This window comes from Candidozyma pseudohaemuli (genome assembly GCF_003013735.1).
Source record: "Candidozyma pseudohaemuli strain B12108 chromosome Unknown scaffold00021, whole genome shotgun sequence".
Classification (NCBI taxonomy): domain Eukaryota; kingdom Fungi; phylum Ascomycota; class Pichiomycetes; order Serinales; family Metschnikowiaceae; genus Candidozyma; species Candidozyma pseudohaemuli.
The window spans coordinates 59803-81661 of record NW_020194455.1 but is presented as its reverse complement, the minus strand read 5'-3'; the positions used below and the strand labels follow the sequence as shown (position 1 = coordinate 81661).

At 48.7% G+C, this 21859-nt stretch overlaps 12 protein-coding genes across 12 annotated transcripts; 5 read left to right on the top strand and 7 right to left on the bottom strand.

Annotated features, from left to right (window-relative positions):
- Positions 1–58: 58 nt before the first annotated feature.
- Positions 59–2437, bottom strand: ERB1 (Erb1p; the record flags this gene model as incomplete). The annotated part of the gene is made up of 1 exon (XM_024860384.1): positions 59–2437. One exon carries the CDS (start codon positions 2435–2437, stop codon positions 59–61), a length of 2379 nt encoding a protein of 792 aa, XP_024711446.1.
- An 83-nt stretch (positions 2438–2520) lies between these two features.
- C7M61_005071 (U2 snRNP complex subunit) lies at positions 2521–3225 on the top strand (the record flags this gene model as incomplete). The annotated part of the gene is made up of 1 exon (XM_024860383.1): positions 2521–3225. One exon carries the CDS (start codon positions 2521–2523, stop codon positions 3223–3225), a length of 705 nt encoding a protein of 234 aa, XP_024711445.1.
- A 63-nt stretch (positions 3226–3288) lies between these two features.
- Positions 3289–4176, bottom strand: C7M61_005070 (lysophosphatidic acid acyltransferase; the record flags this gene model as incomplete). Its single annotated transcript, XM_024860382.1, has 1 exon — positions 3289–4176. The coding sequence occupies one exon, from the start codon at positions 4174–4176 to the stop codon at positions 3289–3291; it is 888 nt and encodes a 295-aa protein (XP_024711444.1).
- A 1027-nt stretch (positions 4177–5203) lies between these two features.
- HTA2 (histone H2A) lies at positions 5204–5596 on the bottom strand (the record flags this gene model as incomplete). Its single annotated transcript, XM_024860381.1, has 1 exon — positions 5204–5596. The coding sequence occupies one exon, from the start codon at positions 5594–5596 to the stop codon at positions 5204–5206; it is 393 nt and encodes a 130-aa protein (XP_024711443.1).
- A 644-nt stretch (positions 5597–6240) lies between these two features.
- Positions 6241–6633, top strand: C7M61_005068 (uncharacterized protein; the record flags this gene model as incomplete). The annotated part of the gene is made up of 1 exon (XM_024860380.1): positions 6241–6633. One exon carries the CDS (start codon positions 6241–6243, stop codon positions 6631–6633), a length of 393 nt encoding a protein of 130 aa, XP_024711442.1.
- A 482-nt stretch (positions 6634–7115) lies between these two features.
- On the bottom strand, positions 7116–10109 carry C7M61_005067 (uncharacterized protein; the record flags this gene model as incomplete). Its single annotated transcript, XM_024860379.1, has 1 exon — positions 7116–10109. The coding sequence occupies one exon, from the start codon at positions 10107–10109 to the stop codon at positions 7116–7118; it is 2994 nt and encodes a 997-aa protein (XP_024711441.1).
- Positions 10110–11298: 1189 nt separating this feature from the next.
- Positions 11299–11874, top strand: C7M61_005066 (uncharacterized protein; the record flags this gene model as incomplete). Its single annotated transcript, XM_024860378.1, has 1 exon — positions 11299–11874. One exon carries the CDS (start codon positions 11299–11301, stop codon positions 11872–11874), a length of 576 nt encoding a protein of 191 aa, XP_024711440.1.
- Positions 11875–12079: 205 nt separating this feature from the next.
- Positions 12080–12778, bottom strand: C7M61_005065 (SUR7/PalI family protein; the record flags this gene model as incomplete). The annotated part of the gene is made up of 1 exon (XM_024860377.1): positions 12080–12778. The coding sequence occupies one exon, from the start codon at positions 12776–12778 to the stop codon at positions 12080–12082; it is 699 nt and encodes a 232-aa protein (XP_024711439.1).
- An 830-nt stretch (positions 12779–13608) lies between these two features.
- Positions 13609–15507, top strand: C7M61_005064 (60S ribosomal uL2 domain-containing protein; the record flags this gene model as incomplete). The annotated part of the gene is made up of 2 exons (XM_024860376.1): positions 13609–14215; positions 14747–15507. The coding sequence occupies 2 exons, from the start codon at positions 13609–13611 to the stop codon at positions 15505–15507; spliced, it is 1368 nt and encodes a 455-aa protein (XP_024711438.1).
- Positions 15508–15593: 86 nt separating this feature from the next.
- On the bottom strand, positions 15594–16625 carry C7M61_005063 (uncharacterized protein; the record flags this gene model as incomplete). Its single annotated transcript, XM_024860375.1, has 1 exon — positions 15594–16625. One exon carries the CDS (start codon positions 16623–16625, stop codon positions 15594–15596), a length of 1032 nt encoding a protein of 343 aa, XP_024711437.1.
- Positions 16626–18665: 2040 nt separating this feature from the next.
- C7M61_005062 (60S ribosomal protein eL8) lies at positions 18666–19460 on the bottom strand (the record flags this gene model as incomplete). The annotated part of the gene is made up of 1 exon (XM_024860374.1): positions 18666–19460. One exon carries the CDS (start codon positions 19458–19460, stop codon positions 18666–18668), a length of 795 nt encoding a protein of 264 aa, XP_024711436.1.
- A 1631-nt stretch (positions 19461–21091) lies between these two features.
- C7M61_005061 (uncharacterized protein) lies at positions 21092–21859 on the top strand (the record flags this gene model as incomplete). The annotated part of the gene is made up of 1 exon (XM_024860373.1): positions 21092–21859. The coding sequence occupies one exon, from the start codon at positions 21092–21094 to the stop codon at positions 21857–21859; it is 768 nt and encodes a 255-aa protein (XP_024711435.1).

The window sequence follows — 21859 nt, the reverse complement described above, 5'->3', positions numbered from 1 at the left end:
CATCAATCTCAATACCCATTCTATTACTATGAGGCAAGCGCCTATGACCGAATCATAACTACGTCGTCCAGAGCCTGGCGGTACCGTCAGCACCGGCACTGAACAACCATGCTTCCTTGGGGTGCCACACCAAGTCCAACACTCCAATGCTCGACACAATCTTGTGTCCCGTCAACTTCTTCAATGGCACCAACAACGGATTGGTCATGAAATCGTCGTACACAGTGCTGTGGAAAACATGAATGGTGCCGTCGTCAGAGGCCGAGGCAAACAATGGCATCTTGCCCTTGTGGAACTTGATCGAACGAACGGCCTTCTCGTGGTACCGAAGCGTCTTGTACGGCGTGGCAGACAAGTCCAAGTCGTGCCACAAGACACGCTTGTCGTAGGAAGATGCTAGAAGATGGTCACCTCTGGGGTGGATATCGATGCTGGAAAGCATACGGGCACCAGGCATCAACTTCTTGACAAGCTGCTGCTGTGCCAAGTCGTACACACGGATGGTTCGTTGCGACGACACGAAAAGCTGTGGCTTGAATGGATGGAAACGGGCGTCCATGATGGTGCCCTTGGATTTGCGGAATGGCGATTGGGAAAGGTGCTTGGACAACTGGTGGATAAGCACGGCGGTGTTCTTGGCTTCGGGAGCGACAGTGACAAAGTAGTCACCCTTTCTGTGCCACGAGAGCTTCTTGATTGGTTTCTTGCACTCGACAATGGCAGCAACACCGTCCTGGGTCTGGGTAGCGTTTGGAGTGTACCACTTGGCAACCTCCTTCTTGGGCTCCAGGTCGTTCTTGGAGGTTTCGTCATCGTCATTGACGTTGATCTCTGTGTCCTTACGCTTGTTACCGAAAGTGTCGTAACCCCAACCGGCCTCGATCTTGACTCTGGCGCTGTTTTCGAAATCGAAACCGAAAACTGGTGGCACTAGGAGGAAGATTTTCTCTGCAGCAGCAACAGCCAAAATGGCCATGCCAGGCTCAGGATGCCACTCCAAAGCGTCGATCTTGTCTTCTGGGTTCTCCTCGGTGTCGATGGCCTGGAACTTGTAAACCAGTCTGCCTGTGAGCACCTCCCACACTCTGACGGAACCGTCATCGGAACCAGTGGCCAACCAAAGACCTTGAGGGTCAATGGAAAGCGTTCTGATTCTACCGGTGTGGCCATTGTACACTGTGGAACAACGGATAGGGAAAGGTCTCAAGTCCTTTGGCGAAGGAAGCTCGGGAATCAACGACTCGGGGTCGATGTTCAATTTGGCATGACGCACACGGGGAGCCAAGTACAAGTCCAAACATCTCTCGAAACGCTCTCTGATGGACTCGGAGTAGCCTGGCACCTTACGCAAGGCAGAGTACTTCTGGGGCATGAAGTTGGTATCTCTTTCAGAAGGATTGGCCTCGAGCCACTTCTTCTTCTCCTCCTCGTCAAAGAGGTACTCCTCTGGTGGGTTATAAGACTCGTCGTTCGTTGGTGGAGGCAATTTGGGTGCCCTCATATTCATGTAATGGTTGTTTTCAGGGTCCTCGTGCTCCCACAAGTCGAAGTTGTTCTGGTTCTCCTCGGCCTTGGCCTTGGCAGCTTCTGGAGACAAGATCTTGCCCAGACGAATAGCACGGACAATCTTCATAATTCTCTTAGCTTCGTGCTGAGAAGGTTGGAAACGAGATTTAGGCTCTGGGGCAGCAGTAAGAGGCATAACCTCCGTTTTCAGTGTGAACCATTCGATCGTTGGCTCGTAAGGGTTGATGGACTCGTCGGTCTGCTCCTGGTTCTGGATCTTGCGGATCAACTCCAACTCATCCTCCGTGAGCTTGAGAGACTGACCTGTGTTCTGGTCCAAAAGACCGGTCCAGCCTTCGGGAAGTTCAATCTGCTCCAAGAGCTGGTCCAATGCAGAGCCTCTAGCGGGTCTCATGATACGCTTACCGTTGATGTCGTAACCGATATGAGGCATCTCTTCGTATGCTGCGATGGGGATGTTGCCGATGGTGTTGAAGTTTTCAGCGTCCGAGTCGTCCGATTCGTAAACAGGCTCGATCTCAGGCTTGATGATACGGGTACGGCCATCGGAGTATTTTCCCAAAATCTCACCGTTGTCCTCGTCTTCCAATGTCTGAAGTTGCACTCCACTGAGTTTGTCTGTCACAGCAGAAGAAGCAGAGGCAGCATCCAGCTCGTCGTCAGACTCCTCCTCCTCATCGTCATCTTCATCTTCATCGCTGGAATCATCTTCGTCTTCATCCTCAGCCTCAGGTTCCTGCTCAGCAAGAAGTTGGTTGAGCTCAGCTTCACTATCATCGTCCTCCTCATCGGAACCCTCCATGGTCAAAACTCCCTCAACGTCGAGCTCGGGCTCATTCTCGGGCTCCTCTTCAGATTTTCTCTTTTTTCCAGCAGCTCCAGCCTTTTCGGCACCCTTCAGCCTGGCCATCGTGTTCTGCTTTCTTGGTGATACTGAAAAAATCATCTCATCGCGCTACACCTTCCCCAAGTACAATCAGGCCTCATTTCTGCATGAACTCGATACACCGCATAAACGCCATCAATGAAAAGGAACTAGAGTCCAATGTTTCTGATGCTGCTTCATGGCACCAGGATTACGCCGACACCTCATATATATATGTGGGCAACCTCCACGAGAAGATTCAGGAAATCGATCTCGTGAAGATATTCTCCCAATGGGGAAACCCTACTCATGTTAACTTGATAAAGGACAGAGACAGCGGGAAATCTAGAGGCTTTGCCTATTTGAAATACGAGGACCAGCGGTCATGTGTTCTAGCGGTGGATAACTTCAATGGTGTGCTAATATACGAGCGCCCACTAAAGGTTGACCACACATACTACCAGCTACGGGATGGTCAGGAGGAGGACGATTTTGCTGTTGATTATCTGGAAGCAAGACCCGCTCAAATTGAGGCTCCAAAAAGCCCGAAAAGGGAAGAGAAGCAGACCAAGAGAGTGGAGCATGTGGAAGAATCCAAGACCATCGAGGTGGGCTCTTCAGGAGTCGCGGAAATGGCAGTCTCAGAAGCATTTGTTGCTGATGACGATGATTTCAATGACCCAATGGCCAATTTGGTCAAGGTAGAGGCCCCCAAGTCTGAGAAGAAACACCGGAAGCGGAGACACAGGGACAAGGAGGGACACAGAGACGAGGAGAGGAAACACAGAAGGAAGGACGAAAAGAACGACGAAAAAGAGACTACAACCAGTTGATTGCTGATTTACTCTATGACTATTTGTGTGGCTGCAAATTACCCAATATTACATTGTGACAGACTAACCCTTGGTGACCTGGGACAAAGCATAGCCCTTATAGTATGCAAAGAACTTTGTTTTCTCCTTGACGTTCATCTCGTCACCGACCAATGACAAGCCGTTGTCTGGGAACACCTCCCTGGCAGCCTTGATGGAGAAAGGTTTCAGATCCACATGTGGCACGATTTTGGCTTTTACAAAGACCTTGCCCACAGTCAACAACTTGCACAAATATTGAAACAGTGTCACGTTGGGAACTGGCAATGTGATGAGGTTGGGGTACACTCTGAGGACGATGGTCAGATACGAGAAGCCAGGAAGCTGGAGCAACTTGGGGTCAATGCTTTTGTGGAAAGGAAGCACGGCCTTATTGTTGGAAGGCGTGCCCTCTGGAAACAAAATGACAAACTTGTTCTTGAGAGCAGCATAGTCTGTGAGTTCTTTTCCAGGCAAAGGAGCATCTGGCTCCAAGAAGGGAACCTTGGAAAATTGCCAGAAACTCAATGCATGCAATTTTCCGTCTTGAGGAAGCACCACAACGACAGAATTGATTGAACTGGCGGCCGAGATCACGTACAAGAGCAACACATCAATGGGTGAGATGTAATTTGCAACCACCAAGTGGTTGAGACCAGGTCTTTTCCTGTCGATCTCAGCCGTCTTCAGTTTCCTCACTCCTTCCACCAGCAAGTCAATATCTGTAACGCCGAAAATGTGCTTGAGTATCACCAGAAGCACAGGTTTTGGTGCTATCAAGGTGAAGGCATACAAAATGTACAACAAGGGCAATTTGACGGCCACAAGCACAGGGTTAACAAGAATCTTCTTGATTGGTTGCTGTGGGTTGTCCACGGGCATGAAGGGCGAAATGCCCGTGCCTTTGTCTCTCCAATTGGAAAACTTCTCCATGGTGGTTGGTGATGGTGAGGGAACAGTTGATGAGCCGGTTCAGGCACGTGACACACCCAAAACCAACTCCATCGAATTTTTACTTCTTTTGTTTTTATTTGAGAGAAAAACCGAAAATGCCGGTCATATTCGGAATGTGTGGCGTTGGAGATGGTGGTTTGAGCTCGAAGGTCTGCGCACCCATGGAAGCACACACTGAGTGAAGGACAAGGAGGGTCAGGCTAGAGGAGAAAAATTGTCGGTGGCAAACAAAATAACTCAAATAGGGGTCAGTGCCATTCCACGATTTACCCTGGCGATTTTCCCCTGTTTTGTCATGTGGATGGCGTGCTCTGATTGGTCCGTTCGCAAAACAGCACAACAATTGAAACACACAGCCAGCGGGCCGGGCCCACGGGGCGAGGCAAGGTGCTTCAGGTGGCGTTGAAGTAGACGGAGGGCATTCCTGAGGCATTTTATTCTCTGACGGTGCATTCTGATTGGCTGCAAATCGAGGGATCAGAATGTGGATTGGTCTAGAATTACATGACCTGGAGGAGATTAGAGCTGGGAGGAGGTGTCTCTGAGATTGCTTGCTACCTAATATGGGAATTTGGCAAGTGAGTTCTGGATTTGATGTTTGAGTTGGGTGCATCGTTGGTGCTAAGGCATTAACAGGAACAACAGACGAAAGCAGTGTTCAAAGAATGAAGATTTCCACAGGCTTTATTGTAAAGAATGCTTTTCAATCTAATTTGGGTTTTATTCATTCAAAAATAACCCATCCCTAAGAATAACCCACTCGTTCAGCGCTTCAGCAGGACACCCCGATCTGGAAAGATGGAGGATATCAACAAAACAGTACCCCACGGAGAGGACCCTGCAAGGCCGAAAGCCTCCACCAAATCTAATATTTACTCAATTGAGTCAGACTCATCTACAAAACAGTTTCATGTAACATTATTGACCACATACTAATATACACAGCAAGGCAGCCCGTGCTGCTTGCGATATAATACTTTCACAAGAAAAATCAATTTTCGAGCAATTACAACTCCTGAGAAGCCTTGGCGTTGGCCTTCTTGGAGGGCAACAAGGACTGGTGGATGTTTGGCAAGACACCACCCTGGGCAATGGTGACGTGACCCAACAACTTGTTCAACTCCTCATCGTTTCTGATGGCCAACTGCAAGTGTCTTGGGATGATTCTGGACTTCTTGTTGTCTCTGGCAGCGTTACCAGCCAACTCCAAGATCTCAGCAGCCAAGTACTCCAACACAGAGGTCAAGTACACGGGGGCACCGGAACCGACTCTCTGGGCGTAGTTACCCTTTCTCAACAATCTGTGGACACGACCGACTGGGAAAGTCAAGCCAGCCTTGGCGGATCTAGAAGTGGATGCTTTCTCAGAGGAACCTGCTTTACCTTTACCACCGGACATTTTTAATAATTTGTGTTTTTGATGATGGGAAAAAACGAGCAAGTGTCTTGCTTATATACGCAGCGGTCTGTCAGCCCCACGCACCGCGCTGGGATACAAAGTGCACAGGAGAGGAGCAGGAGACATTTCGGGAGAGTGCGCGAGGACGGGATGCGATTTACGCCAGCAGGGTGTAAAAACGGGCATAATTCGCACGCCTGCCACCGCCGCCGCTACCAGGCCCCAGTGGCGGCCGTTGGCGCCAGATCTGGCTCCGAACACTAGCCTGGCGGTAGGCGTTGGAAATTGAAGTGGTTGGACGGTCCAAGTATTTGGGGCAATTGTTCATAAAAAAACAAAAACAAAGTAGAATTGAATACGCTGGGCGCTGCATGCACACCCGTTCACCTCACCGCGCCGTCACCGTCACCGTGGCGTTGTTTGTTATGGGGTAGTTCCTCAGTTGCAGCCATTCCAGAGAATCCTCAAGTGCTCTCCAGGTGTTTGTTTGTATCCGCGAGTGCGTGCTGTTTTTTACACCAGACACCGCGCTCTCCTCGCCTGCGGCTTTCTGCAGGACACCTACCCCCCCGCCAGGCTCACTATATATGGAGCCCGTTCGCAATCAAAGTGACTTTTTCCCATCATCCCTTTGAACAGACATCATGGCCCCTAAAGCAGAGAAGAAGCCCGCCTCCAAGGCCCCAGCCGAGAAGAAGCCAGCCGCCAAGAAGACCGCCTCTTCCGGTGAGCCAAAGAGAAAGACCAAGACCAGAAAGGAGACTTACTCTTCTTACATCTACAAGGTCTTGAAGCAGACCCACCCAGACACTGGTATCTCCCAGAAGGCCATGTCCATCATGAACTCTTTCGTGAACGACATCTTCGAGAGAGTCGCCTCCGAGGCCTCCAAGTTGGCTGCTTACAACAAGAAGTCCACCATCTCCGCCAGAGAGATCCAGACCGCCGTCAGATTGATCTTGCCAGGTGAATTGGCTAAGCACGCCGTCTCCGAAGGTACCAGAGCTGTCACCAAGTACTCCTCTGCTGCCAACTAAGTTATGCCGCTGACTTGCTTCACTGTGTGATAGCACTTGCACATGACTGGCTGCTTTCAGTGTAATGTATTTGTATATTAGTAATGGAATTGTATTGGACTCCGCTGTACAGTAGCTTGACGCCTGGCCACAACGATACTAATACTATGCTATTTGTTGCCTTGTTTATTTTCAAAACACTCCACGCGCCATCACCCCATTACCCTCTCACTACATTGCCCTATCCATAATGTCTATTTTCTTATCACAGAATGTCTAATGTATATGCTATGGAGCCTTAGTCAAGACTCGTGACCATGTCGGCCCACAATTGATGGCGAAATCGCCACTGCAAAACAACGAGCTTCAAAACAACGAGCTTCAAAACAACGAGCTTCAAAACACAACGCCACCAGGGTCAATTCAGTGACCCCATTTTCTCCGTATTAATCGTGCTTTCTTGAATTCTTCCTCAAGCGCCACCGGTGGCGTGCGTCGGCTAGTCACAACATCATCTTCTCTCCAAACCCTAGCAAAAGCAAGCCACACGAAAAGTTAAACAAGTGATGTAGCCAGTACGTGTGACGAACGCCGTAAACCATACAGTAAAAGACAGTGTACACTAGAACCGCCATAACGACACGGAAGTAAATGTTTTTACCTTCTCCCTTGCGTGGAATTGGAACCCATTCGCTGTATTGGCTCTGAAGCTGTGCCAAAGCAACGATAGGCGCCACAGCCAAGAAGTTGTGGTGTGACGAGAATGGCGAGGTCCAATTGATGCTGAAGTTGTGGACAAACACAATGAAAACCGGAATATTAATGGGTAAAACCCAGAGCATCAACAACATCAAGCTGATATTGTAGTTGCAGGCTGTCTTAGCGTTACGGTGGGCCATGAGCTTGATAACAGTAACGATTTGCAATGCCAATGCGGTCAAGTAAGCGAATTGGTATGGCAAGTAGAACGACACAAGAACAACAAGAAGCGCTAACACACCCAACCTGGTCTTGTTCCATTCAACAAGAGGTGCCTCTTTTTCTTCAAAGCTTCTTGGGAACATTTTCGTCAACCTTCCAACGTAAACTATAAGCTGACCGGTGTAAATTAGGAAGTGGTAGATGAACCAGTTGATGCCAATGGCCATAAGGAAAAATAATGGGCCAAAATACCAAAGACAGTCCTCCTCGAGACCAAGGTAGAACGTATTAAGGGTATAGTCAGGATGCAAGCTCATGTTGATCTCGTTTCTGCGGTGCCAGACTACCGGGTCAGCGAAATTAAGAATAGCCTGGATGGTCTTGTTTTTGACAATTACCGAAAGCGATCCAAATAGGACCACCAAAATCGAGAAGAGCTTGCGCTCGCAAACACACCCAAGACCATACAACTGGTCAGGGAACTTGCCTGTGTCGAAATATCTCAAACACTGGAAGACAAACACCAACAACGAGACTGCAAGGCAGTGAGCCACAACAGCTAGTCTGTAACGAAGCACCAAGAGTCTCAAACTGCCCCAAACGTCAACAGAGAAAATGACCTTGACGTCTTCCAAAGGCTTGTCTGACTTTGGATTCTCAGGATCCACCCAAAGTTCAAGGTTCACACCCTGTTGCTCTCTGGTTCTGTCAAATGGTGTAAATGGAGCAATTGCGTGGACACTGATATGAGTCTCAGCACCGTTTTTGACGTTGATGTGCCACTTGGTCTCGTATGGCTCGTCTCTCCATTGGCGGATGAAAGGAGAGAAATCCTGGCCCTTCTTCTCCAAGTTCTTGAAGCGAACCTTGTAGGCGAGAATGCTGGACCAAGCTCCGGGAACGTAGATGTTCAATGCCATGGGTCTGTCAGCAGGAAGTTTAGCCTCGACGTTCGACACCAAGAGACTGCTTAAGTCCGACTCAAGAGTGACATTTGTCTTGCTGGATGATATAAGATGGGCCACGGAAAAGTGCGAGTCGGATGTCTTCAACGGCTCGTGAATGATGATCATATCGAAGTTGTCCAAGATCTGAGGCCCAATCTTACAGCCGTAGAAAGACTCCTTGTCGCCATCGAAGGAGGAGTCCATCAACTTGCGCACATCGTTGCTGGAACGAGGCACCTGGTGGATGTGAGTGAACAAATCAATACATTCGAGTCCGGCAAAAGAATTGTCTGGATCGGCGTTTTCCTTCTTGGCCTTCTTACACATAAGAGCACTGGCCGTTTGGGATTCGGCAATCATGGCATCCTCCCAGTATGTCAAGACGTCCAGAGAAAGGAACTGAAGGGTCTGTCCGGGCTCCGTCATGATGATGTTGACCTTACGAGGACTGTGGCGCCTGTTGGTCAATTTAAGGAGTGAATTGGGGCCGAGAAAGTTCACGGTGCTCTTGTCCAAGGTGACTCTCACAAAGTCTTTGGTCAAATCAAAGTCCTGATCAGTGTACTTTTCAAAGCCAGTCATGAACAACTGGCGCAGGAGCTCCATGCGGCGCTCCAAGGGGTACGTTCTGTGAGGCGATGTTATATCAGCGATGCTCAAGAGCCACTTGGCAATCAGTCTTCGGAGCTGGCGGCACCACACTATGGCCAAATGGTCTGAGGGAGTCCAGACATCCTGAATACCGGTGGTAAACATGGTGAAACCGTTGGAGGGCGGCACCAAGTAGCCCAAGGTGGTGTAGTCGGCAGGCAAAATGGAATCGAGGAGACCGCCTGTGAGAGAAACCACCGAGACGTTGTGGAGTCTCTGCTGAGCCAAGGAGGGCTCTTTCAGGGTCAGGTGGAAGCCGTCGTACCAAAAACGGTCGATAGCGGAGTACACCCGCAAGAGATCACCGTCAAAAGTGAGTGGAGGTGCCGAGTGGGGCGACGAAAGAGTGAGGATGGTGTTGACGGATCCTGGCACGTAATTGGGCAAAGTGAGCATGAGTCTTGCGACGATGCCGCCCATGGAGTGGCCCATCAAAATGAGAGACGTGGGCGGGTTTTCGTTGTGGGAGTAAAGCAGGAGAATGAAGGCCACGGCGTCGTTCAAGTACTCGGCCTGGTCCAAGATGGTACGGCCATGGAAGGCCAGGAAGTCCTCGTTGAAGTCGGCGGCAAAGAAGTCGTAGTTTTTCTGCTTGGGGTTGTCGACCACGTTGATGTTTGGATCGAACCACAACACGGACGTCTCGGCAGCTATGGATCTGACCTGACGGTACGATCCGGCGTTTCCAGGAATGAACAAGATGGGGATACCATCGAGCGCCTGGAAACCCTCTCCTTCCTTCTTGGGAATGGTGTCCTTGCCCTGCTCCCTGTAAAGCCACAAGGAGTACTTGGAAGCGAAACGGGTATGCGTTTTATCAAAAGACCGTATTCGAGCGTACGATGGGTACATTGAAACGGTTCGACATTCGGGAGCATCGGCGCCGGTGTGGTTGCCGTAAAGGTACGACTGGGCAATAAGCGAAAAAAAGAAAAGCCCTAGTAGGGCCACGAGGAGGACCGGTCGCCTGGTGTCCATGTGTGGAGGAAAACGAAGAAGGTGGAGGTGGAATTATGGAGAATGAGGTTCGCGCTGTTGATGGTGGAGGCTCAGTGGGGTAGGCCGAAAGAGGAAGGACGACGATATGGTGGAACGCGAGGAATTTGGGGATTCACGAGAATTCACCGATTCTGGAATTTGAGTAAGATTCTTTGATTTTTGTTTTTTTCAAGTGTAACTCTTCGTGGAGCGTACGGCTGATGGCTGCGAAATGAGACTTTTCGGTTAAGCACGATGGACAAACGCTCAACGGCTACAGGACGATTTGCGAGCGGGTGCAAAAAAGCTTCGAAATATGGGGAGTTTTTGAAATCACGGATAACGGGGATTTGACAAAATGGCACATTTCTCGAACCACGGCTCGGGCCTCGGTGCTTCCGCGTGCCGAGGATGCCCAGACGAGCTTCATTGTTGAGCCTGTACGTGAAAGAAGGATCCGTTTAGTCAGTTTTGGAGATTGTCCAATTGTAGTGTGGAGCGGTGAGGTGCACGAATGGAGGCAGTCAAAGGGTGCACGATCCTGTTAACGTCAATTAACACTGAATGTGGGACATCATTAATAGAATGAATTTGAGGAATTCGGCAGATTTCCTTGATGACCAGGGATCGGTGGGTGCTGATCTTGGCGAAGGAGCAGTGGGTGGAACTCCGCTTCGCTTAGTTATAGGGCACATACAGCGGTGGACCCGTACCACGAGGAACAACAACCAAGTCGTTTCCAGGGCATTCGTCATTTTCGTGGTTTTCCGAAACCCATCAAAACGTCGAGAAGCCACCACAAAATCACCCAAACCCCTAAAACCACCCCTGATCCAAAAGGGAAGGGGTCCACCCTCTGTCCCATTTAGACTCTGGAGATGCATGGACATGCCTCGGTGAGACATGGGTGTGGCGCTGCACCCGATCACATGTCAGCCGAGACCGGCGCCGATTCAACCGAAACAAACGAAGCTACGTGTTTGTCGGCGGTCCCTCCCCATTTCGTTTTTAAAAAATCCCAGAATCCATTTCGTGGTGGCAGAATTGCCCGGCTTTATAGAGATAAGACACGCGACCTGCACACAAGCAAGCGATAGCCAGTGCATGTCCCCCAGTCTGTATGACATCATAAGCAACTTTTGTTTTCGACAATTCTCTTCCTCAAACACGTCCACAACACCAATTAACCATGGGCAGAATCGAACTAGTCACGCAGCCTTCGAAAGAGAACCTCAACGAGGAAGCACTCAGGGAGGCTACTTTGAACAAGCTACATAAGTTGGTGAATGAGAATATAGATGACGACGACAACGAAGGCACCAAGAAAGAGAAGGAAGGCCAAGTTCACGGCCGCAAGTCCGAATCTCCCGTTTCCTCTCCCTCACGAACTCCATCGCCTGAACTCGACTACGACGGTTTCGAGGTTCCTTCTGGAAAGATCCCCATTGACGGCAACTTCTCCACCAGTGAGGTCAGGGAGCTCATAGAATTGGCCAGAGAAGACGGCGTTTTGGGCGCAGACATTGACGTTAAAGTTTTGGAGCGCAATGCTTTGGGCAACAGGGTCGTGGTGAGTGAGAAGGAGCAGCAGGAGAGAGAGAGGAAGGAGAAGGAGGCCAAGGAGGGTACCCAGACTTCTAAGTCTCAGGAGGAGTCTAAGAATGACGAGTCCAATAAAGAACCCAACGACGAGTCCAAGGAGGAGTCTAAGAAGGCCGATTCCAGTGAAGAGAAGCCCAAGGAGCAGACAGAACAGGAGAGCTGATAGACGGCCATATTTATCGAATCAAGGAACATTGAAGCTCAGCGTAGGTCCAGTAGAACCCATTGACCCAATCTTCATAATTGAAACCTTAATTCCCATGGTGGACCAAAAGTGACCGGTTTAGAGCCAGAGGCTAGCTTAAGCGAACAGCATACTGATGCGCATCTACAGTAAATCAACCAAAACCATATTATTAACAAGAAGCTCAATCCAGGAAGTTTTTCCCGTCCAGCTCGCTATCGTAGCTCTGTTTCTTCTTTCCGCCGCCAAACATCTGGTGGAACCCAGCCACTCCAACCTTGATCATCCACACCCACGCTACAAAAAGCGTTCCAACACTCAACCACATGCAAATGAACATCGGCGTGCCCAACAGCGCCAGAAAGCCTGCTTTCTTGAACGCATTGACGCCTTTCACGTGTGCAGCCGTTTGCAACGAACAAGCCAAAATATCAAGGAATAGAGCTCCCCCAATGACGAAAGATGCAAAGAAGCCGGTAAGGAAGCCAGTGCATGCACAGCACAGGATGGTCACGGGCAACAAGGACAAAATGGAGCACAAGAGGGCAAGCAAAAACATCAGATAGGCAATTTTCGACAAGTAGAAGTATGTTTTCTGGTTCTTGTCGAATTCTTCAGGAACATAGCTTGCACCCAAATTCAGGCTAGGATCGTAGGGGTAAGCCGGCAGTTTCTTGGTGCACTGGACCTGACCGTCGCCATAAGGCGTACACATGGCGTACATGGTCCAGCGTCTTTCGAATTTAACGGTGGCCTTGGAAAAGTAGAATTTGTTGAGGAACACCAGCTTGTCCAGGGTACCACTGAGGTTGATGAAGAGGAGCATCACCGTGGAGCCGGCGATGAGCACAAAGGGGATGAAGGTGGCGAAGCGATGAAGCATTTTTCTGTGGATCTGTAAAGAAGGGGAATTTCTGGTCTATTTATACTGTTTGACGGGGTACTGATAGCTCTGCTACTGGCTGCGAAAAAGGCCATGCAGCCTCCTTCAGGGCCTCCTGCAAGATTTCCGAAATTGCAGAATAGTGGTACAAAAATGGTACCGTTAGAATGGTGAGAATTCAAGGATTCCAGTTGTGCCATTTATTTTGCCATATGACTAACAGGTCCAGAATTAACGGGGACCCTCTGGCTGCTGGACCTGCGCACACCGCCTTTCGTGCTTGCTCGCCTGCCTGATTTGGACAGACGGCTTGTGATGCACACCAAAATGACCTATAGTGACAGAGAACGTGCCTTTCTTTACGACGCACAATCGTGCTGGATCATGGGGTAGTCCATTTTTGGATTTCACCGTCAAAAAGCTCAGAATCCCATTTTCTTGATTTTGGCAAGTGTGACATCTTTTAGTGATTGGGCCAACGCTATGGATTATGAACCTGCCAGTACTCATCCCTACCTAAGCCTTGCAATTCGGGAAATTAAATTTAACATTTAGTAATTAAAGATTTGGCCGAACGGCTGGCTTATTTCAGGCTTTTGTAGGGGAATGCTGTGGTAGTGATCCTCCAGTGCAGATCCCACGTTGGCCCTTTCGAATAAACCAGCTCAAAGTAGGCTATTCGAGAGAATTAGACTAAAAAAATGACTTGACTCTGAATTTCTATATTTTACACTTTGCCTGACACTTCTTGTTCCAGCCGTCTTATCGTGTCTCCTGCACCTGTGCACATCAGCCAGCGTAACAAAGCACTCTTCTTATCATAACAAACCATGTCTGTGGAAGAACTCAACAAAAGAGTCGATGAGCTCTCTGCTCTTGTTCAAAAACAGAGCGAGGTGATTGCCAAAACCGGAAAACAGATGATGGAGTACCAGGTCAAGGACGTCAAATCTAGAATGGCCTCTTTGAACACGGAACAGCCACAACAGAAGATCGATACGGATGAGTTCGCCACCAACGACGACTTAGTCCAGTTGGTCACGGAATTGCAAAGCCAGCTTGATTTCTTGGAGGACAGAAACGTCAAGAGAGTGTACAATTCTCATATTGCCCAGGACGCCGAAGCTTCTACACAAATCGCCCCATTGACCAATAAAGACGGCGAACACCCTCCTGAATTCTACCCCAAGACGCTAGGAGAATTGAAGAACTTGGACGCTGCGTCGCTTTTGCAATTGTGTGAGTTCTTCGAGCTTATTGTGGAAAACAACAACCCTGAGGAGGTGGCTGAGCTTTTGAAGCTGGAGACACTCAGCGCCGAGGATGCCGAGAAGCTCTTCAACCCTAAGCCCAAGTCGCTTGAGGAGAAATTGAAGGGTTTGAAGAAAGAGGACGAGGTTGAGTTGTTTGACGAATTGGCCCGTTTCATCGGCGTTCGTGTCCGCAGAGGATCTGGATGGTGATCGCCATCAAGGGAGAGATGAAGATGACGAAGAAATCTACAAAATTGAAGGAACAGCCGAGACGTGTTAGATAGGTTCTGATTCTTTGCTTGGGTGTGGAGAGGTGAGAGGCTGGGAGTGCCAGCAACGTGGGAAAGGTAGGATGCTCACATGGCCCTACTATGGAGGCTTCAGAACATAGCAATACTAGCGTTGAATGAGCCTAGGGGGGCATAAACCTGCCAATTCTGCTACTTCAACCTCAAGTCACGTGCTCATACCATCCCGTTAGGGCTCCAGCCCGGTGCGCAGTGATGAACGCCTGGGTGCAGGCCCCCTCCAGGAAAAAATCTTCTCACCTCCACCCAGTGAAAAACTCTTTTGAAGGTTTTTAACCAGTTATCGCCAATCACTAACAATGGGTATGTGACCACCAACGTCCTAAAACACGGCTCTAGAGACCTCCCAGCGTCTCTATCGAACCCGCCGGTATCAAATTCCCCAAAAATAATACTAACATGTCCAGGTAGAGTTATTCGTAACCAGAGAAAGGGTGCTGGCTCCATCTTCACCGCTCACACCAGATTGAGAAAGGGTGCTGCCAAGTTGAGAACCTTGGACTATGCTGAACGTCACGGTTACATTCGTGGTGTTGTCAAGTCTATCATCCACGACTCCGGTAGAGGTGCTCCTTTGGCCAAGGTTGTCTTCAGAGACCCATACAGATACAAGTTGAGAGAGGAGACTTTCGTTGCCAACGAGGGTCTTTACACTGGTCAGTTCATCTACTGTGGTAAGAAGGCCTCTTTGAACGTCGGTAACGTTTTGCCTTTGGGCTCTTGTCCTGAGGGTACCATCGTCTCCAACGTTGAGGAGAAGGTTGGTGACAGAGGTGCCTTGGGCAGAACCTCCGGTAACTACGTCATCATCATTGGCCACAACCACGACGAGGGTAAGACCAGAGTCAAGTTGCCATCCGGTGCCAAGAAGATCATCAACTCTGACGCCAGAGGTGTCATTGGTGTTGTTGCCGGTGGTGGTAGAATCGACAAGCCATTGTTGAAGGCCGGTAGAGCTTTCCACAAGTACAAGGCCAAGAGAAACTCCTGGCCAAGAACTAGAGGTGTGGCCATGAACCCAGTTGATCACCCTCACGGTGGTGGTAACCACCAGCACATTGGTAAGGCTTCTACCATCTCCAGAGGTGCCGTCCCAGGTCAGAAGGCTGGTTTGATTGCCGCCAGAAGAACTGGTTTGTTGAGAGGTACCCAGAAGACTCAGGACTAAGTGTGTTGCTCACTCTGATGTATAGTAATGAAGCACAAAACATAATCGACATACGCTATACTGTAGATGTATTCTAGAAAGAAGGATCATGCGGTGGATTCGACCTTGGCAGGCTCTACCGGTGCTTCCACTGGCTTAGACTCGGCTGTATCCTTCACCTCGGTCTTCTCCACTGGTTCAGCTTCTACTTCTTTCACTTCCTTGCCGGTTTCCTCCTTACCCAACTCTAAGGCTTCCGCGATAGTTGGAGAGCTGGAATCAATCTGTGCCTCCTTTGGCAGTGCCGATTTCTCTGAGATTGCCGAGGATGGTGTCAATGCTGATTTACGAACGTAGGCCTTGTCGACATGGAACGGGTTTCCATCGAACAAGCAGTTTTGACACTCCTCCATCACCCGATCAATGGTGTTACCATCCTTGAAATCAAACTTGATGAGAACATTACTGCGGCTGCTCCATCCTTTTGCAAACCTCTTGGCTTTTGTAATCTTGACCTTGACTGGGTTGTACGCTTTAAAGTACTCCATGATCGCGTCTCGAGTAGCCTTGCCCTTCAAACCACGGATGAAGATGGTGTCGTTAGAGTAAGCATCTTCTTCTGGCTCCAGCATAGAAGAAGTGATTTGCTCTCCTGGTGATTCTGGGGATGCAGAGCTCTTCGTCTTCCTAGATGGTTTGGCGCCGTTGTAAGTAGACAGGCGTCTCAATGATCCCGGAGGAGCAGTTGGGTTAGCAGCAACCAGCCCGTTCTGAGCCTGAGAAGCATTAGAAGTACTTTTGGTTTCCTGAACATCCAGCTTCAAATCATGGTTCTGGGTAGAAGTTACGGCATGGGCAGCTTCTGACTTGGCCTTCAACCCGTTGAGGATCTTAGTGCTAAGGCCATTGGCAGCGCCGTCTTCCTCGTTATTCTTGCCAGTACTTGGTTGAGCTGCAATTTCAGGCGACCCAGATCCGAGTTTACTGAACCCTCTTATGGTTCCAATCCTCTCTCCAGGAACATACGGGACGTGATAGCGAACGGTCAAGGTTCTCGATTTGAACTCCGTCGTGTGCAATGTTTCAACGGCAACATTGGCGTCAGCAAGAGTATCGAAAAACGCGTACCCCAAACCCATTGGCTTACTTTTTGAGTGTCTCAAGGGATAGGGCGACAACGGAATCAATACCTCCTTACTGAAGGGTGTTAGTAGATAATGGCGAACCCCAGGAGGTGCCACTTACCAGTTGAAGGGAGCGAGGAGCGAAGACAATTCTTCCTCGGAAGTGTGGAAGTTGAGATTAAGAATCTGGATTTTATGGAACATTGCGTCAGACGTGTTGGTCAAAAAAGTGGCGGATTTCACGTCTACTTATACTCGGGGAAGCACTTTTTTGCAGCCATGGGGTCCGTACAGTCCACCCCCTTCAGATTTGCATTACATACATAGACGGGTCTTTCGTAAATGATTTAGATGAATGGTTTATGACTCTTTTAATAAAGCAGAGAACAATTGGTTATGTTTGTGTATGTCTCGTTAGTTATAGGGCTGGACTCGGTATGAAGTGGTGGTGTTAGGTAGTCTAGTCAGTGTGAGACAAGACAACCAGATCTAATGGCAAGGGGTCTTATAGTTTTTCTGTAATTAGTGCTCTTATGCATTGAATTCTAAATGAACTGCAATTGGGATGATAACTTAACTAATGATGGTAGTCAAGAGGCGATATCTGTCATAAGCCGTAAGTGGTACACAGATACTGGCTGATTCAAACCAGTTTAACATACCCAATCAGTTGAAATGAAGAAACCAGCTAGCATAGATGTGAAGATTTTCTTCAGGTTAGTTTCTGGAGCATGAATCAGAGGTTATGTGGAAGTCCCGTAGCTCTCAAACCAGAGGCTAGTACTAAGAGAACCACCTAGTACTAAGAGAACCACCAGCATGAAACCAATATCGTTACCGAAGTCAATGGAGTGAAGTAAAAGATTCCAGAAGTATTATAGTATACTTTGAATATATTTCCCTCCTTAACATTGAGTATACCATAGTACCGCAAGTACAGCATTGAGCAGCATGATCTACAAAGAAGAGCTTCAACAACATTCGATACTATAGGATTCCCGCTGAGACAGCCCTCTACGTGCTGCTCATTCCAATCATCATCAAAAAGTTGTTCACTTCCGGTTTTCCAGTCTCGAACACATGATCCGCCTGCTACACTGATGGACATTATTTTATACCATTTGAGTACTTACGAACACCACTTAGTTGCTCTCCTTCTCGGCAGCCAACACTCTGGCGGTACCACGCAAAGCGTATCTGTGGTTTCTTCTGAACTTGGCGTCCACGTTTCTCAAAGATCTGTATCTGTGAGTCTTAGGCTTCTTGATACCGTTCTTGTGGGCCTTCTTGTTCTGGTTGTGGTTGGTGTGGTTCTTAGACTTAGCCATTTTCTGACGGTTAGTACGGGGTTTGGAAGGATTCGAAGTGGTTATGGTCAAAACAACGTTAGATCTTGATGGAGGGATGGGAACATTCTGGGGAGTTCTAAACAAACGGAGGTTCAAGATTTTCAATAATATAGCATTTGGGACGCTAACAGCACTTCGATATTGGCCCTGGACGAGTTTCTGGGGCGGATGGAGACATACCGATTTCTATGTGGTGGAAGAAAGGGAAACTTCTTAATGCGACAGGCTCTTTTTTGCTAGAGTGGGAGCGAAAATTTTGAGGACGGTGTGCAGGGTGAGAGCAGTCACCGCGGTCACGTGACGCAAGTATAAGCACGACACTTCTAGGGAGAAATTATGAAATCGGCACAAATGAAGCGTTAATGAAGTATAAATGAAATGAGGATGGAAAGCAGTTTGTTGAAATAGAGCTGGGGTGCTATCTGAGTGAGTTCGTTCAGATTAATATGATGTTAGGTGGGTACTATACTGTCTGAAAAATGGCTGCGAAAACGATACCAGACAGTAGTCCAACATATGGGAAGATAATTTGTAAATCTAGCTCGAAGGATGAAATTTAATCTGGATGAGAATGAAGGTTAATTCTCTCGGAAGATGATGAGCATTCAGCATCAATTTCCCTTCCAAAGTACACTACTAGAAGAGTCTGACTCTACGACTGCCACTCTCTATTTCCGTAACATTCCTAAAACTAAGTGTCTTCCGATTAAGCCTGACCGGAGGCCTGGGCAACTTCCAAAGCCTTGGCCTTCTTAGCAGCCTTGTCGTTGTGCTTCTTACCCATGATACCACCACCCCAGTGCTTTCTGTGCTCCTCGTACTTCTCAATGAAGTTAGCGTTGATAGTAGACACCAACTTGGACAACTCGGCCTCGTCCTCGGCAGAAACCTCGGTCAAGGCAGCCACAGAGGAGGCCTTCTTGTGCACCAAAGTGCCCAATCTAGCCTTACCCTTGACGATGGCGTATGGAACGCCCATCTTTCTACACAAGGCAGGCAAGAAGATGACCAACTCGATGGGGTCGACGTCGTTGGCAATCAAAACCAACTTGGCCTTCTTGTTCTCAATGAGGGACACAACGTGGTTCAAACCGTACTTCACCACAACTGGCTTAGGAGAAACGTCGTGGGCCTTCTTGCCGTCAGCAATGGCAGCAGCCTCCTTGGTCAATCTCTCCTTCTTCTCAGCAGCAGTCTCGGGTCTGTACTTGTTGAACAACTTGAAAGTCTGGGCAGCGGTGTTCTTGTCCAAGACGTTCTGGAACTGGGCAATGGCTGGAGGAACCTTCAATCTCATGGACAAGATCTTCTTCTGTCTCTGCAATCTGACGTACTGGGGCCATTTCACAAATCTAGACAAGTTTCTCTTGGGTTGAATGTCCTGGCCAATGCCGTAGTTTCTCTTTCTCGTCTCGACAAGGGGGTTAGCGGTTGGGGCCTGAACGGCCTGGCTTTTAGCAGCCAATGGGAGGGGAGCAACTTTCTTGGCGGGCTGTGTCATTGAGATCAGTTAGTCTGTTGTTCTCCAATAAAACTTTCAACGAACAGTCATTCCAACAAATCTCTACAGTATCCAGAGGATACTCAGCCTTTGCACCAAGAAGTGGAAACACATTCTTGTTACAAACTGTCTGCCCGGCTCTGCCGAAGTCGGTTAGCGGTTTTTGGCTTCCTTAACATCGGTTAGCCTGACGACACGTTTCTGTCAGTGAGTTGGCAAAGTTGGCTTTCTACGAGCCTTGCTTGTGCCAAAGAAAGGAATCCACTTCCTGGTGCCGTAGAGGCGTGTTCGGAAGATCGTCTTAGTTTAGCGAATGAAACGTACCATAATGTGAAAAAGAAGTGGTTTGTGGATGGAAAATTTTTCCAGCGCTCTGAGAAGTAGATGTAGTCTGTGCACTCCTGGGACAGGGTACGAATCGGCTACCAGGATTTGAATATTTGATTGAATGGAGACGTTTTGGCAGTGGAAGGTCAATAAATATTGGCGGATATTTTGTGGTATAGGGTTTGATTTTTTTAGAAAAGCGTAGAATGTGATGTGTTGGTGGCATCACTGGAAAGGTGCTCCGTATAGCTGAACTGAGGCTGTAGTACCGTTAACGAAACAAGTAACGTTGAAGAAACAAGAAATTGTAAGGAGTTTTGATATTCATCTACATTTCAGTCCCCCTGATTTTATTTTGCATATTCAAAGATGATTTTCCCTGTCCTGGTGTCATCCATCTATGACTAGCAGTAGAGATGCGATTTGGCTGCAAATAGGCCACAAATATGCTTCCCAGTATACACACATAAGCGAGATACAATCGATATACACGTAATTCAGTGGGATTCTTTTGTGCTTCAAGTATACAGAGCTCAAGAACAAAGCCTAAACAAGCCTTTTTTTAAGTATAAGCATCAGATGAATCCAGCATTGGACACAGCTCTTCATGCTAGAGATTCTCACCCAACACCACAGTCACCACAACGACACCACAACGTTACATTTCAAATATTCCAGCCGAACCACCAATTGAATAGCCCTCATACATATTCCAAGCTAACTGGACCCTCGATTCGGGCATTGTTCGGAGTGTGGCCTATCTACCCGTCTGCCCTGCAGGTCCGAACACCCAGGGGTCTATCCTTCCATTCCCCAAACACAAAACCATTTTAATTGAATCCTTCAAAAGTTGTTCTATTTCTTTCCACCTTCAACTCATTATATATTCAATTAGAATGATTGCGCCGACACCTCCCGGAACTACACGTGCGGTAGGGCCTAAACCATCCTGATCCCCATCGCCAGTCCCTACCCACCCCCCCTTAAGCCACCCCTTCGACATCCCCAAAATCCCAATATAAATAGTCCGATCCCCCTTCCAAACTCTATTTTTCTCTTTTTTTCGCTCCTCGCCAGATCGCTAGTGCCCATTTGGGAAAGCGGTTCCGGCTTCTACTCTATCGCGGAAAACAAATCCATCATCACCACCATGCTTCACTACTCCCAGTTGGCCCCACTAGCCGAGACGGTCGCCACGTGGCGCACCAACGTCTCTGGCATCATGGGCTCCACATCGTATGTTTCTGCTCTTTTTATAACCAGCTTTTGCTAACGTCAGCCTTGCGTGTTGGATCGTTTTACTCATGCCACAGCTCATTGAGCAGTGGAGAATGAAGTCTGCTGAGGGCATTGCCATTGGCTTTATCACCATCTGGTTTTTGGGCGACGTGCTCAACTTGGTGGGTGCCTTGTGGGCCGGCTTGCTCCCTGAGGTCATCTTCTTGGCCGTGTGGTTCTGTATTGCAGACTTCTTAATGATCGCTTCCTACTTCTACTACACAAAGGTGTACCCCAAACACCACAAGAAGCCAAAAAGAGCCAGCAGCAGAGGCAGCAGAGGCAGTCACGGCTCCCATGAAAACGCCCCCTTGTTGAGAAGAAGATCTTCTACTTTGACCGATATCGCATTGGAACCAGAGTACCACAGCATCGTGACCCGCTACGTGTTGCCCATTATTTTCGTTGTTGCTGCCGGCGTTTTGGGATTCTTGTTTTCAGACACTGCAGCCGACGACGGCAAGAGCCCAAGCAAGATTGACGCTGGTCCACAAATCGTGGGCTACTTGTCTGCCCTCTTGTACTTGGGAGCCAGAATCCCCCAAATCCTCCAAAACCACAGAAGACGCTCCGTGGAGGGCTTGAGCTTGCTTTTCTTTTTGTTCTCCAGTTTGGGTAACCTCACCTACGCGGGCCAGATTTTGTTCTACCGCTCGGACTCTCAGTACATTGTGTTGAACTTGAGTTGGTTGTTGGGTTCCTTGGGCACCATTCTCGAGGATGGCATCATCTTCGTGCAATTCTACATCTACAAGGGACATCACCAGCATTTGGAGGCCGTTGTCTCCCCATGA